This window comes from Centrocercus urophasianus, unplaced genomic scaffold (genome assembly GCF_019232065.1).
Source record: "Centrocercus urophasianus isolate 14NV4802_14NV808 unplaced genomic scaffold, USGS_Curo_1.0 seq_1202, whole genome shotgun sequence".
In the NCBI taxonomy this organism is placed as follows: Eukaryota; Metazoa; Chordata; class Aves; order Galliformes; family Phasianidae; genus Centrocercus; species Centrocercus urophasianus.
The window spans coordinates 8465-22181 of record NW_024884368.1 but is presented as its reverse complement, the minus strand read 5'-3'; the positions used below and the strand labels follow the sequence as shown (position 1 = coordinate 22181).

The window sequence follows — 13717 nt, the reverse complement described above, 5'->3', positions numbered from 1 at the left end:
AAACTCACTGGCAAATGAAACCCCATCAGTAACACTGTAGACAGGACCTGAAATATTCAATCCAGCAACTGTTTGGTGTGCACATACCACAGAGGGCGTTGCTTTCTGCCAGCTGGATGCAGCTGCTGGCTGAACTGGCCAAGACAGAGCCTGCAGCTGCATGCCTTCCCAGATGCACATCCACACTGAGAATGGAAGTCCTCCTTCTCTGTGTACCCCATTCCACCACAACGAGGAAAGATAACTATTCTGGCACCTGAAATGCTTCTGTTCCTCCAGCCTGGGCACTGCAGTCACAGCTCTGCAAGGAGTCACATCTGCAACAGAAGGACTTTCCCCAAAGCAGAGGGAAAACAGGGTGATTCAGGAAGAGAGGAAAAAAGGAGTCGTTTTCTAACTCTTGATGCAACTGAACATGGTGTGTGCCCGACATGAGGGGGCACTCAGCAATTAAAATGATTTTGCAGAGGGAAAGGAGAGAGGGAAAACCTTCCTCTCAACGCTGCAAGGCCCTGAGGAGATGAGAAAATCAGACAAAACTGCAAAACAGAGAACAGCTTTTCAGGGGACCCTAAAGGGAATGGGGAGACATATGATAGATGCAATGGGACAGGACTTAACTGGATGCAATTTAAAAACAAATCATCCCAGCTCTTGCTTGGGCTGTTGCCCTTTGTCACTGGGCATCCTGGGCACCCCAGACCTCCCAGCTGCTGGCTTTCCACCACGCATCCTCCCTTGAAGCCAAGCACGCCTTTCCCAGCAGCAAGCAGCAGGCTGGAATGAACACCAAAAACAAAACCTTTCCCTGCTCTTCTTTCACACGTTGTCTTTTAGTTTCAGAAAATAGGGCCAGACCTCAGTGAAATGAAAGCTCTGGGAAAAAACAGCTGCTTTATTCTCCTCCTCTGCTTTCCTGGTCTACACCCCACAGGAAGGTCGTTTGCCAAGCATGGGATGCAATTATCAGGTGTATGAGGGGCAGAGCTCATTTTCAAAGGCTTGTTTCTTTCACATTACTTCCCTGACGTCTGATACCATCATATAATCATAGAATCATATAAAAGACCTGGGCTGAAAAGGACCACAGTGATCATCTAGTATCAACCCCCCTGCTAGGTGTACGGTCACCAACCAGGCTACCACTAGTCCAGGCTGCCCAGAGCCACATCCAGCCTGGCCTTGAATGCTTCTGGAGACTGGGCATCCACAACCTCCTTGGGCAGCCTGTTCCAGTGCTTCACCAACTCTGTGTGAAATAACTGCTCCTAATATCTAGCTTAATCCTCCCCTGTCTCAGTTTAAAACCGCTCCCCCATGTCCTATCTCTATCCGCCCTTGTAAACAGCCCTTTATCCAAGAAAAAGAACAGCCTAGGGATTTTGTTTGATTGATTGTTTTATTGTGGGTGTTTAATTGGTTGTTTTTGTTTTGTTTTGTAGGAGCTCATCCACATCCTGCACACACTCCACTTGAACATCAAGGGGAGCAGGGGGTAGTCTTGCAGATGGAGTAATGCAGGAATTCCCACAGGATCTTGAGGTGTATCCAGTTCATCATCTGAAACCTCTGCAACCAAACTGGAAGGGACTAGTCCTCTTGTGCCATTTGTCAGCTCTCCCTACAACCAGGGAGAGAAACCAGCCAGCACAGGGCACAGCCAGAGCCAGACCAGGGGAGAAACACTCCTGCAGGCTTCTACCACACAGGACCCCGTTCATCACCCCCAGGTGGCTTTGTTGCATAAGGGCAAAGCTCACAACTCTCTGGGAACTGCAAGTGGTGGGAGCTGAGCAGCATCACAGAGGTCTGCAAGTACCTTCTCTGCACGGCGCTGGAACAACTCTCCATACCCCACTGAGTTCAGCCATTTTCAGAGAGCCATCTCTGGCTTCTTTTACACGTGCTCTGTGCCCACACGCTCAGATTTGGCTGCTGACCAGTGTGCAAGGGCAGGCAGCAAGAGCCTGCAGGCACACAGTGACTCTGGTGAGTGACGCTGGATGAGCGCGGCACAGAAATTACCTGGCATGCCAGTTGTTGGCCCTGCCTGCGTTCCACTGTCCGAGACTGGCAGTGTGGGACACTGTGGGACTAGCTGCCTTTCTGCAGTGCATCCTGCTCAGTTTCTTGGTCAGTTCCTTTAGAAAGAAAGCAGGACAGCAGGAATGGATGTGATGTGCTCTCATCGGGAACTGAGCTACTCCAATCCTGAGCTCATGCAAAGTCTGCTGCTCCCAGCCCCCCACATCCACTGTCACCCCCTCCGTTGCCCAAGGACATTTGGGACCTCTCAGGAACTGGAGGATGCTGACCCTCTCATGCCTCCTCAGCTCCTCTGCAAGGCCCTCACACCTTGTGTTGTGAGCATCACCAACCATCACAGCCAGCTATCTGAAATTCAGGCTCCAGCACAAGCACCTTCAGAATCAGCATCTCCAGCCCATGGCTTTCACTGTCTGCCACATCTCCAAGGCAGTTTCTCCCTCTGGGGAAGTGAGCAGTGCCCCCATAGACTTTTCTGTCTCAGTAAGTCTCTGCCCACTGCTTCTTCTGGAGGAAAGCCCCGAGGAAAAGCTTTGCCACAGAGCCCCATAAGACCCCTCTGCTGCTCTTCATGGCCGAGCAACTGGGAGCAATTGCTCCACATGCCCTGACTCAGGCTCACCCTCCTTTGTGCTCCAATCCTGCCAGAGCTGATGTGGAGGGGGAGGGGCTCCCACCTTCGGCCTAGGCATGTTCTTTTCTGCACGGCCTGCCTAAGTGTGACCGCCATCATCTCTTGTCTTTGAGGGAGCGGATGAGGACGAAGGTGAAACTCTCCTGGGGTTGTTTGTTTACGATGTGGACGGAGAGATCGCCCACACCTTCCACGTGCAGGTATGGCCAGTGCGTGAGGCAGGCTGCTGGGAGGGAAACCGTCCTCCTGCGGGTGTGGAGGGACGACTGCTGGCGGGAGGGAGGAGTGCAGCTGCCTTCCCCCATCAGCAGCGCCGTTCTGGCGTCCCACGGCAGCCCAGGGAGCGGAGCAGAGCAAGTCAGTGTTCTGCCGCTGGCAAAGGGAGCCGTGCGGATGTGCCGCGGCTCTTCCCTCTCTGTATCAGCAGGAGGAGCCCCGCAAAGCCTTCGGCCGTGTCAGTTTGGAGGCGCGGAGCAACTGAGGAAACGCAGAACGCACCTGCGTGTGCCGAGCAGAAATTCACGGCAATTCGTAAAAGACAGCAGAGATTTTTAGTAGCAATATTGAAAATAAAAGGTCGGTTACTTTCTGCCCGCGCTGAGGGCGGTTACTGGAGCGGCTCGTTGGGGCCGGGCAAGGGAGGAGCTGCGGGGCTGACTGAGGCGAGATGCGCGGGGTCGTGTGACGTCATCACTCCGCGCCGCGAGACGGAAGCGGCCGTGCGGAAGTGGTGCGGCGCAGCACTGTGACGTCATCACTCCGCGCCGCGAGACTGAGGCGGCCGAGTGGAAGTGGTGCGGGGCCGCGCGCTGCTCCAGCGCCGCAGGGCAGCCCCGGGCTCTGAGCTCCGCTTCACCTTGTACAAGTGGGTGTTCGGGGGGGCACCGGGGCTGGGGCCGCTCTGCGTTGGCCCCGTGGGGCCTCTGTGGTGCTCAGGGCCTGTGCTCGGTGTGGGGAGGTGCGCTGTGTCCCCCACCCTCCCAATCCAGGGTACATCGCTGCCTCGTTCCCGTCCACGGTTCGGCCAGTCCCTCTTTCTGACCCTCAGGGTCACACTCTGCCCCCGATCCTTCCCAACACTGACCTTTAGAGCCTCCCCCAACTCCAGTTCCCCCATTCCTTTTCGACCCCTACCCCCCCCAGCTCCAGTTCCCCCATTCCTTTTCGACCCCCCCCCCGCTTCCCCCCCAGTTCTCCATTTTTACCCCCAGGGTCCCTTCCCCACCCTCACCTCATCCCTCCCTCCTTATTCCCCCATTCTCATCCTCTCCCCCCCTCCCAATACCCCCCTCAGTTCCTCTTGCCTCAGATCAGATGACCACAACATAGACACCTCCCTGTGAGGTACCTCACCACTGCTAATTAGTGAGCCACTAATGCTCACATGTGGAGATTAAGGATAGGAAGGAGCTGTTCAGATGCAAATATCTGGTGAAATGTAGGCTGTTACTCCCAGAGTGTAGAAGGACGTTCCTTTGTCTAACAACACCTGCACTGGCAATAGATACCCACATCTGGGACAACTGAAGCTGTCCCTGCTGTGCATAATGAGAGCAGCCTATAAAGGGTTTTACCCGAACAAATGGAGTCGTGTGCTACAGGAGCATGACTAAGCTTATTTCTTCTGCTTCATCGCCTGTTTTCTAGATCTTCCTTGACTGTAGTGGCTGTTGTATCATGGACATTCCCGCGTGTCCTCAGCAGTTATCAGCAAGCTTGTCCCAGCTTTTGTGTCTTCTTGCAGGACTTTATTGGATACAGCTAGTGATAGATGGAGATAAAACGAGGGATTCCTTTGCAAACTGTATCCTTAGGTGTCCAGACGTGAAAGAGCCTATGACTCACATGCAGTACACCATGGAAAAGATTCTCTCATTTTGGTCACTTGAGCTATTATAGGATAACATCATTAACTGTTGTGTGGTCTTGATCAGGCTGCTTACCAACTGCTTGATCAAGGAGAGCAGGCAGAAGTCTTTTGTCAGCAATCTGAGGTGTCTGCAGATCAATGAGCAGCTGCCCATGGGAGCTGCAATTGCCCTGGCATTCTCTGGCCGAGCAGAACAACAGGCCACCAAGTTCAGCCAACTTCTTCACACAGCTGCTGGGGGGAAACACAGGTGATGCTCAGCTGGGTCTCACATGGCCGACAGGGAGCTGGTCAGGGCTGTGATAGTCAGGGTCAGCTTTGGCTGCTTTCACCTGACATGGACCTGATACTTGCAGAGAAGTGTGAAGGCTCCAGCTGATAGAGTTCCTTACAAGTAAAAGAGTAGACAGGGATGGTGCAGGGCTACTGTTGTGTTAATAAGCACAGGAGCAGAGAGGGCTGATGTACCTCATGGCTGCTTTGCCTCTATCTTCACCAGCAATGCTCCCTGGCTACTGTCACACCAGTCCTTTGTGCCATAGTAACTGCATTCCACCCTGATTTTATATCCATTTTCTTTCAGAGAAAGCCAGCACAACATTCCCCTATGATCAGTACTCTTAAATAAAGGAAAACAATCTTTCTCTATTTCTTTGAACTTTTTTTTTTTTTTTTTTTTTTTTTTTTTTTTTTTTGGAGGGAGGGGGAGGGATAATTTTCTAAAAACAAACCTGTAATACTGAGCCCTGCAGAATTATAACAGTGTAATATTCTGTATTTCATGGAACACAGTGCACCAGAACACTTCCTGCCCAGGGTCTGCATTCTTAGATCATAAAATCAAACAACTATAGACTTATTATTGGCCACTTCAGTAACGTGAACTAATGGCAGGTGTCTCACCCATTGTATGAGGTTTGGAGCTGTTCTTCAATGTCCCTTCCAATCCACATCGGTGATTCTATTAATTTGCATCATAGGAAGTGGAAAAAACTCACCGCTTGTGTGCAGGAAAGGGTGGGACAAGGATGGTCACTGCCTGATGGGACACAGAGCAGTGAGAGAAGGGAGCAGAGGCCGTGCTGTGAGGGACAGCAGCACCTCGCATGGCATCAGGAGGCAGAGAGGTGGGAAATGCACAAAGGGCACTGGGAGCTGGAAGGCAATCAGGGCTCATAAAGGCAGCAGTGTTCAGGGAACCCACTGAACTTCCCCAGAGGATTTTGTTTGGGATTGTACAGTCTTGAGGCACGTTGGTATCAGCACCAATTAAAAAATGGGGATTGGTGTTTTCCTTGCTACTTCTTGACTGCTGAACAGTTACCAAAACTGTTTTGTTTTTCACCTCACATACATTTTTTGTGAATTAAATTGGGTTGGCCTCAGGAAAGAAGGTCACAAGGTGTCAGAAGTGTTCAGCATTGAGCCCATGGAGTTAGGCAGTTGTGCTTGAGAAACAGCTGTTATTTTTTGAGTGAGTGGTCATTTACAGAAGCAGAAAAACCATCTCTGATGCTAAATTAAAGATGAGTGTTCAACATTTGGTGCCATTATAGGTAAAAATACTCACCCATTTACCAGGAAGAAAATCCAGTGAACGTGGATAAGGAGCAGTCGTTGCAGGTTTCTAGGCACTGCTTTACCACACAAGTGAGCGTTTATGTCCAGGTGGAATGTATTGGGTAACTTCTTTGCCATGTCCACTACTAATATATTTCAGGATAGAAAGAAAAAGTAAAACATTAATGAACAAAAAATGTTCAGTTTCAAGAAGATGTTGTTTTGCATGATGTTTAGCTGTGGGACTTAGCAAGGATGGCAGAATTCAGGAGATTTTTCTTTAAATGGCCCTTCCTGTATTTCAGCAGTTGCTTTGCTAGCTCCAGCTTACAATATCCAGGCATTAACATGGAGCACCCTCGGTGCTGTCAGCTCCTGTAGCCAGTTTTAAACATCCCTAAGCTGGTTATTTCAGAACTGAAAATATAGCACTCATTTTCCTGTCAAGGCTACTGTTTGCCCTTGCCAAGTCTGGAGTTGTAAATCAAAGTTATTTCTGAAGCAGTGCAGCAGCTGTGAGAGAGGAGGAGGAATAACGTGAAACAAAGAACGCTGCAGCCACCAAGGTCAGTGAAGAAGTAGAGGAAGAAGGTGCTCCAGGTGTCAGAGCAGAGCTGCTCCTGCAAGCTTTAAAGAAGACCAGGGTTGCCCCTGGCAGCCCCTAAAGAACCACATCCAAGCAGATTCCTGCACTGCGACCTGTGAAGGACTCTGCATGGGAAATGTTGAGCCTGAACCACTGAGCACCTGTGGAAAGGACCAGGTCAGCTTTGGGAGCACAGGTGAAGGCAATTCAGCTGTGTAACAGGAAGGGCTGGAGCCTGGCTGCACCTCCCTTAGGCCCCTTTTCAGGGCTGACTGCCACAGGAGAAGGATCTCTGCCTGGAGATCCCTCCTTGGTGGAAAATTCCCCTGCAAACCTGCAGTCTACTAATGGAGCTGCCATTACCCAATCAGAGCATTAACCAAAGTCACTGCTCATAGCAATTAATAAGCTGCTTGGAGAAAATAAATAAAAAGCAAGAAATCCCCATGATCTACTTCTCACCACCCAGAAAGTACAGCAGGTATCCCTTCATCCTCACCACCACAAAGTGGCAGCAGTCCCAGCAGTGCCTGTCTCCAGTCCTGCCCCTTTCGAGTCCCTTCCTGCCTCTGACATAGCCCTGACCAGGCCCTGCTGTGCCCCCATTCCCTGTTCAGCCCATCCCTGTTTCTGTCCTTCCCCTGATCCTCCACATCTCCTTGCCCATCTTCTGGTCCTGTCCCTATCCCTACCCTACTACTATCTCCACACCCATCCTCATCCTTTTCCTTATCCTGTTACTGCCCCTGCCCCTCTGCTTTCCTGCCCATTTCCTGCCCCTGTCCCTATCCTTTGTCTACCCTAGACTTTTCCCTATCCTGCCCCTGTCTCTGCCTGTCCCTCTCCTGTCCCCTTCCCTCCCCTGTCCCTGTGCTGTCCCTGCTCCAGGCCTCTGACAGAATCTCCTGGCAGCCCACCACAAAGCTGAAAGGAAATTGTAAGGCAGAAGAACAGAAGTGTGATGAATGAGAGGGGAAGACAAAGAGGGCAGAACTGAAGAAAGGACACAGGTAAGAGGAGCAGAGCCAATGGGGGAGGGGAAGGAAGGAGATGGCAGGGGAGAATGGACAAGAGGGAAGAGCAGAAAGGCAGCGAAAATAGGATTCCTTGAAAAGAATTGTTTACAGTTTTCTTAAGAGACAGGATTTCTCATGATAAGACTGATGGTTTTCCAATTCCTGAATTACAGAGGATACATAAACACAGAGGGTTAAATAAACCCTAGCAAGAAGGTGCCAAATTCTAAAGCAAAACACCCAGGAACAATTCCACCTACTGCACTCCATGGGACCTCTTAGCTATTTGCAGAGCACCCGATGCGAGCGGGTCAGCTGTTGTGGGGGAGGATTGGGAACCATATTCCAATTTGTATCCTTGGAAGGAGATATTTTGGAAAAACTGGTCCTCACAAACTGCAGAGCCTCAGACGACCCCGGAGCAGAGGTTCCTTAGTATATGGGAACCCCGAGAAATCTGCAGGACAGCCAGTAATAGGGCTGGGAGGGAAACAAATGCAAGCCGTGAAAACACAAACAGAAATGAAAATAGGAAACCTCCTGAAATGATTGTACCCTGTCACGATTGTCCCTGTCCCAGAGTACATCACAGGGACAGGTATTCCAAAAGGACTCACCTTGAATCTCCCCAGCGGTCAGCCCCAATTTGGGATAAAGAATTGCATTCGTGCTCCCACAATTTCAGTGGGAAAAGTAGCAATGCCTGCTGCGCAGATTCCTGCTGCAACTGAAGTAGTGACAGTGAAACAGTATAGGGCCTGGGGGAGCATGAAGAGATATCAAGGACAATTAATGATTTATTGGATGCAGGAGTTTTAAGTCAACTACTACAGCTTGGAACAACCCAATACGGCCTGTGAAAAAGTGATGGGTCGTGGAGGGAATTAAATAGGCACAGCCCGCCTCTACAGCGGCTGCAGCAGGGAACCACTGCTTTAAGAGAAGTTCAGAAACATCCCAGAAGCGGGTATGCTGTAATTGATTGAGCTGATGCATTTCCCACTATCCCAATTGCAGAGGAACAGAGGAACGTGGCAGGGGTGACAAGATACTTTCTGTAGATTGCCTCAGGGATGGCTGCACAGTCCAACCATTTGCCACAGAACAGTGGCTGAACATCTGCATGATGATAAACTGCCTCCTCCCATGCAGTCAGTCCATTGTACAGATTATATGTTAGATCTTTGTGCACATAGGATCCCTGAAACACAAACTCCTGAACGCGTCTGGGACTAGGAGTGGATCCAGCTGTGCTGAGGAACCTTACCTCTGTGGTTTGAAGAGTGCACACAGCCATGGGGTTGGCTCTGATCCTCATGACACAGCAGGAGAGCGTCCTGTAGGTGTGTGTGTAACCCTGTCCTCTCTGTGGAAAATAACCAAGAGCATCCAGCCATCTCCAGTCTTGTGAAGTCACTGTTACATCTGCTACAGCATATCTATGCTCATCAATAAATGCGTTCCTGCTTCCCCCTTAGGAGTGTGTATTGTAGCTGTATCTGTTATAAACTGGTGAAGTCTGCATGATAGCAACTAGGGACTCTATTATAAGATTCATGGAGTGAAAGCCACTCCCAAATTCTCACATGAATGGCACTGAGAGCTCATTATGATTGAGAAACAAGGGACCAACAGGAGCCATCAAGGGATGAAAGGGGAAAAAGGTATTATCTGTTACATATGAAGTAAGGCAGAATGTAAATAAATGTAACAGGGAGAAGAAACAACAGCAAAGATTTTATTTTTATTATTATTTTTTTTTTTAATAACCTACAGAAATTGATTTTGCTTGGTTTGTGTCAGGCACTCAGAACTATGCCACACGCTATGCACAGGGGGGATATGGAAATGTATCATATTGCGAAGCTACAAATCTGGAAGTCCATACTCTTAGTGAGGAATCAGAATCACCACACATTTGAAGTCCAGAATCATCACAGAATCAAAGAATCTGGAATTGGGAAACAATCACAGGATCTGAAATAACAGAACTTGCACTCACAGGAGCTAGCATCTTCATAGCATCCTCATACAATCCTCAGACTCTAGAATCCTAGACTCTAGTAACCCCATAATAACCCCACCACGTTTTGTTTCCTCACTCCCACAGAGGGAAACTTTCTACAGAGGATGCTCACAATTGATGCTATCAGTCAGCATCACCCAGCACTCCTTATGGAACTGGTTATCTAGAATATCAAAGCACTGCCAGTTACAAGTGCTCATAGGTTCTTCCTCAAAAGATGAATCTTTAATACTGTTTATCATTCTAATTTGGATATGGACAGGGAACCAAGGTCCAGAATCTTTATGAAAGGAATCCCATACCACTGTGCCCTTCACAAAACCTCTCCCCTGACACTGAGCGATCAGAGGCAGCACTGCCGATGGCAGCATCAGCTCAAGGGGACACAGCACTGGAAACGCAGCGACAGCGAGAACGCCATCAGCGACAACCACAACCCCCAAGTCCGTCGGGAGGAGCTGGAGGTCAGCGACAGCGACGCTACAACAACGACTCCAGGAGCTCCCCGCGGCTGCCAGCACCGTCCCGCTGGCGTTCCCACTCTCACGGCTCCACGCGGATGTCGGGCAGCAGCTGGCAGGCGGTGACGGTGGCCACGGCGGCAGCCACGGCGCGCAGGTCACGGCGCACCAGGCACAGGCAGTGCGCGGTGGCAGCTGCCCCAGCTCGGGCTCGGCCCAGGGGCCCCCCCAGGCCTTCCAGCAGCCGCGCAGCCCCATTGAAACTGCGTCCCAGCGCCTCAGCCATCGCGCCCCGCAGCCGCCCCTCGCCCGCCCCCAGGCGCTGCTGCAGCAGTGAGGGGCTCTCCCGGGACACCCCTGGCAGCGGCACTCGGGCCGCACTGTCCTCGTCCTCCTCCTCCTCGGTCTCCGACGCCTCCCCCGGAACCTTCAGCCCGGCTGCGAGGGTCCCGGCCGCGCTCCCCCCCGGCTCCGGCTCTGAGTCGCTCTCCGAGGCCTCGCCGGGCACCAGCGTGGGGGAAAGAGGGGCAGCCACGGTCTGCGAGAAGGGAACAAAAGGGAGGAAGGGGAAGAACGGCCCCATCAGGCACGGAAACCTCCGCCCCTTCTCCTGAGTCCCAGGGCAATACCCCGCATAACGGGCCCGCGCCCCCCCCGGGCCTCGCGAGACCCCCGCTTCCCCACCCCGTTCCCAGCCCCACGGGGCCCCCAGAACGCGTCCCGGCACCCGCAGCTCCGGGATGACGCCTTCCCAGCCCTACGTGGACCCCCGCGCCCCAGTAACGCGCCAGACCCACCGCCCAGCCCCGCGAGGACCCGCGTTTCCTCGGCCCCATACCGCCGATTCTCCGGGTCACGTGACGCTCGCCCCGGCCGCTGCGCGTCGCGTCGGGTGACGTCACGCCTCCGCGCGCCCGTTACCTGGACTCGCCCTCGCTCGGAGCGGGCACCCCACGTGACCCCGTTCGACCAATCGCCCCTCCGCCCAAGCTTTAAGTGACAGCCAGGGCAGCCAATTGGCTCCGCAGAGACGAAGGGAGGGACGGGACTCTCCCGGAAGAAGGGGCGGGGTGTGCACATGACAGGCGGCGGCGGCGGCAGCCAAAGTTCATTTAAGAGTTTAGGTAGAAAAACAAACTTCTGGTGGTCTCGGTAACACAGCTACAAAAGCACCGTACAGGACATTCACAGATGTGGCATAAACCAAAGCTGGCTCTTTGTAACAGCACATTTCCTTTGTTTATTCTATTTTTGTTGATGTACATTACATAGCTTTGATTATGACAGTAAGGTTTCCTGGGCCATCTGTGAGAGCTGCAGAGCTTCCACCTCCTTTAAGCGTCCGTCCACTCACAAGTACGACCAGCCTGGCTGAGTAAACTACGCTGCATGTGCTGAGATGAAGTAGTAATCAAAGCCGCAGTGAGCTTCTGGATCTCACCAGTTTCTCTGAAAACAGAGTGGTGGAAGTGAGTAATGCAAGTCCGTATGTAAAACGTGTCTATGTAATTAAAATATGTAATGCATGTTTCCTAACACACTATAAACTTGCTGAGGTGCAAGTCCTGCCCATTGTAGGCAAATCAGGAACAAAACAACCATAGAAAAAGTAGTTATGCAACACCAGCATTATAATCGCTATTTCTCAGAAAGCCTCTTGCAGGTGATCAAAGTTTATTAGCTCAATGCCTAAGGAAGTTTCTCTATAAAATTCCTGCTTACCTGTCCTGCTATAAACTCTGACCATAGATCAGTTTAACAGACTACAAGTGTATCACACATCTTACATATAAACGAGGATAAAGTGTTTCAGAGGAGAGCAGTCCCACTTTTCAGGAGCAGGCAGAATGTTATCTATGCTAACCCTGTGAAGGACACTGAAGTTACCAAGGGTTTTTCCCTCCTAACATCACATCGCATTTAACTGTTGTGCACCATTTTCTGTATTATTCTGCTAAAACCAATCACTGAATGAAATAGCTGCAGATGCTGCCACAGACAAATAACATAACTGACCTTGTACAGCATACAAAAACTCAAAGAACTTTTCTAATAGCTGCTGACTGAGTGGTTTTAAGCAGAAGGGACCCAATTTCTGCAAAGTTGTGTGTGGAGAGGAAAAAAAGAATCAGCAGTTTTCTTCACACTCAACCCTACCTTCTTTTGAGAAGAAATGCATTTCCTTCTTAGCCTCAAAGCAGCAACAAGGACATGAATAATGAATATAGTAGAACTTATATTAAGATTCCACTTCAGCATAACGTAACTCAAAGAGAAGTGAGCTTCCAAAGAGGGGTGTGCAGGGAAGGAAACAGTGACAGCACAGTGTTACCCGATGTGAAATACTGTCTCTTTCCAACTTATGTTCTAAATGAGGTATTGACTTTTGCACAGTTAAAATACAGAGCTCTTACTTTATGGAAAAAGTAAATCAGAACATGTAATGAAAGCCTGGAGCTGTACATCAATAATTAAAGGGCATCAAATCCACTGGAACTTCACTTGAGAATCTGAAGGAATTTTGGATCTCTGACTTACAAAATAAGCTGTTTTCCAGCCAGTAAGAAGATGAATTCGTATGCTTCAACTGCAGCTTCCTTTAAAATGCCCTCCTTAGCACACACTGACTTACGAAGCTAAAAATAAAAGCTTCAGGAAAAAAAAACAAAACTAAGGATGCTGTGTTCCTGTTAGTGCTTCATGCCTGCAGCTACCATGAGAGGTCAGGAAGGGAAGTAGTCACAGGATGAAGGTCTCTTCTCTAGAGAAAAATCAGACAAGCAAAGCACAAGTGATAACAAGGGAACTTCAGAAGCACATTTCGCTTTTAAGAAGGAAAACAGACACACCTTCATCCATTTGCTATGAAATGCCCCATCATTCCATATCTATAAAGCAAAAAGTAAACAGAAGTCAGTAGTAAACAGAAGCAGTAGCGCATACACGTACATAAATATTTCACCATCATTACTGAACTTTTTCATCAGCCCTCCAGGGGTTCATGAGCAGATTATGCCTAGGATGTTATGCTGCCACAGAAAAGCAAAAGCAGTCTGAGAGAAGCATCAGTGCAAGCACACCAAGTCCTAGAGCTTCCCTGCCTTGTCTAGTGCGACATGAAAACATCGGTCCCTTAAAGTAATTAAGGGTCAGACGTGTTTGTTAGAACAAAGAGCATATAAACCCTAAGGCTTGGATTTACCAGTCAGTGCAATGTTGAGGTCCCTCTCTTTAGCTTCTCTCATCAGCCACTGCTCACAGCTTCAGAAGTCATTCTCATCATTTCCATAGCGCATCTCAGAGAACTCAGTGCCATCTAAGAAGGAGACAGACATTATAAACACGTTATAAAATTCTCTGCATTTCTCACTGCCATACTATGCAGCAGGCACACTGCTCCAGCATGGCTCACACATCCTTTCCTCTGCACTTCAAACCGAAACAAGCAGTGAAGGGAAGAAGCAAAGCTGCCACTCTTCATTCTCAGCGTGTTAACTCTTGGGGATTTTTCCCTTTTT

The 13717-nt window shown here is 50.1% G+C and overlaps 2 protein-coding genes and 1 long non-coding RNA gene across 4 annotated transcripts in view; 1 reads left to right on the top strand and 2 right to left on the bottom strand.

Moving 5' to 3' along the window:
- Positions 1-6: 6 nt before the first annotated feature.
- Positions 7-5198, top strand: LOC122156417 (sperm-associated antigen 4 protein-like). Its single transcript, XM_042811125.1, is given in 3 exon segments — positions 7-2529; positions 2794-2880; positions 3108-5198. Coding segments are annotated over 3 exon segments (279 nt in total). The 5' UTR covers positions 7-2445; the 3' UTR covers positions 3216-5198.
- A 4222-nt stretch (positions 5199-9420) lies between these two features.
- BLOC1S3 (biogenesis of lysosomal organelles complex 1 subunit 3) lies at positions 9421-11097 on the bottom strand. Of its 2 annotated transcripts, none has more exons than XM_042811124.1 (2): positions 10997-11043; positions 9421-10737 (listed from the first exon to the last, which is right to left on the bottom strand). In XM_042811124.1, the coding sequence occupies exons 1-2, from the start codon at positions 11033-11035 to the stop codon at positions 10282-10284; spliced, it is 495 nt and encodes a 164-aa protein (XP_042667058.1). In that variant the 5' UTR covers positions 11036-11043; the 3' UTR covers positions 9421-10281. The 2 variants fall into 2 exon arrangements, 1 of the variants encoding a protein (XP_042667058.1); XR_006167489.1 differs by having other exon boundaries at positions 10646-10737; positions 11038-11097.
- Positions 11098-11408: 311 nt separating this feature from the next.
- Positions 11409-13717, bottom strand: part of LOC122156415 — a 2584-nt gene continuing 275 nt past the window's right edge. Inside the window, exons 2-4 of the long non-coding RNA XR_006167488.1 lie at positions 13402-13515; positions 13049-13087; positions 11409-11648 (exon numbers count right to left, since the gene is read on the bottom strand). This is a non-coding gene — a long non-coding RNA (uncharacterized LOC122156415). The remainder of the gene's footprint in view (positions 11649-13048; positions 13088-13401; positions 13516-13717) is intronic.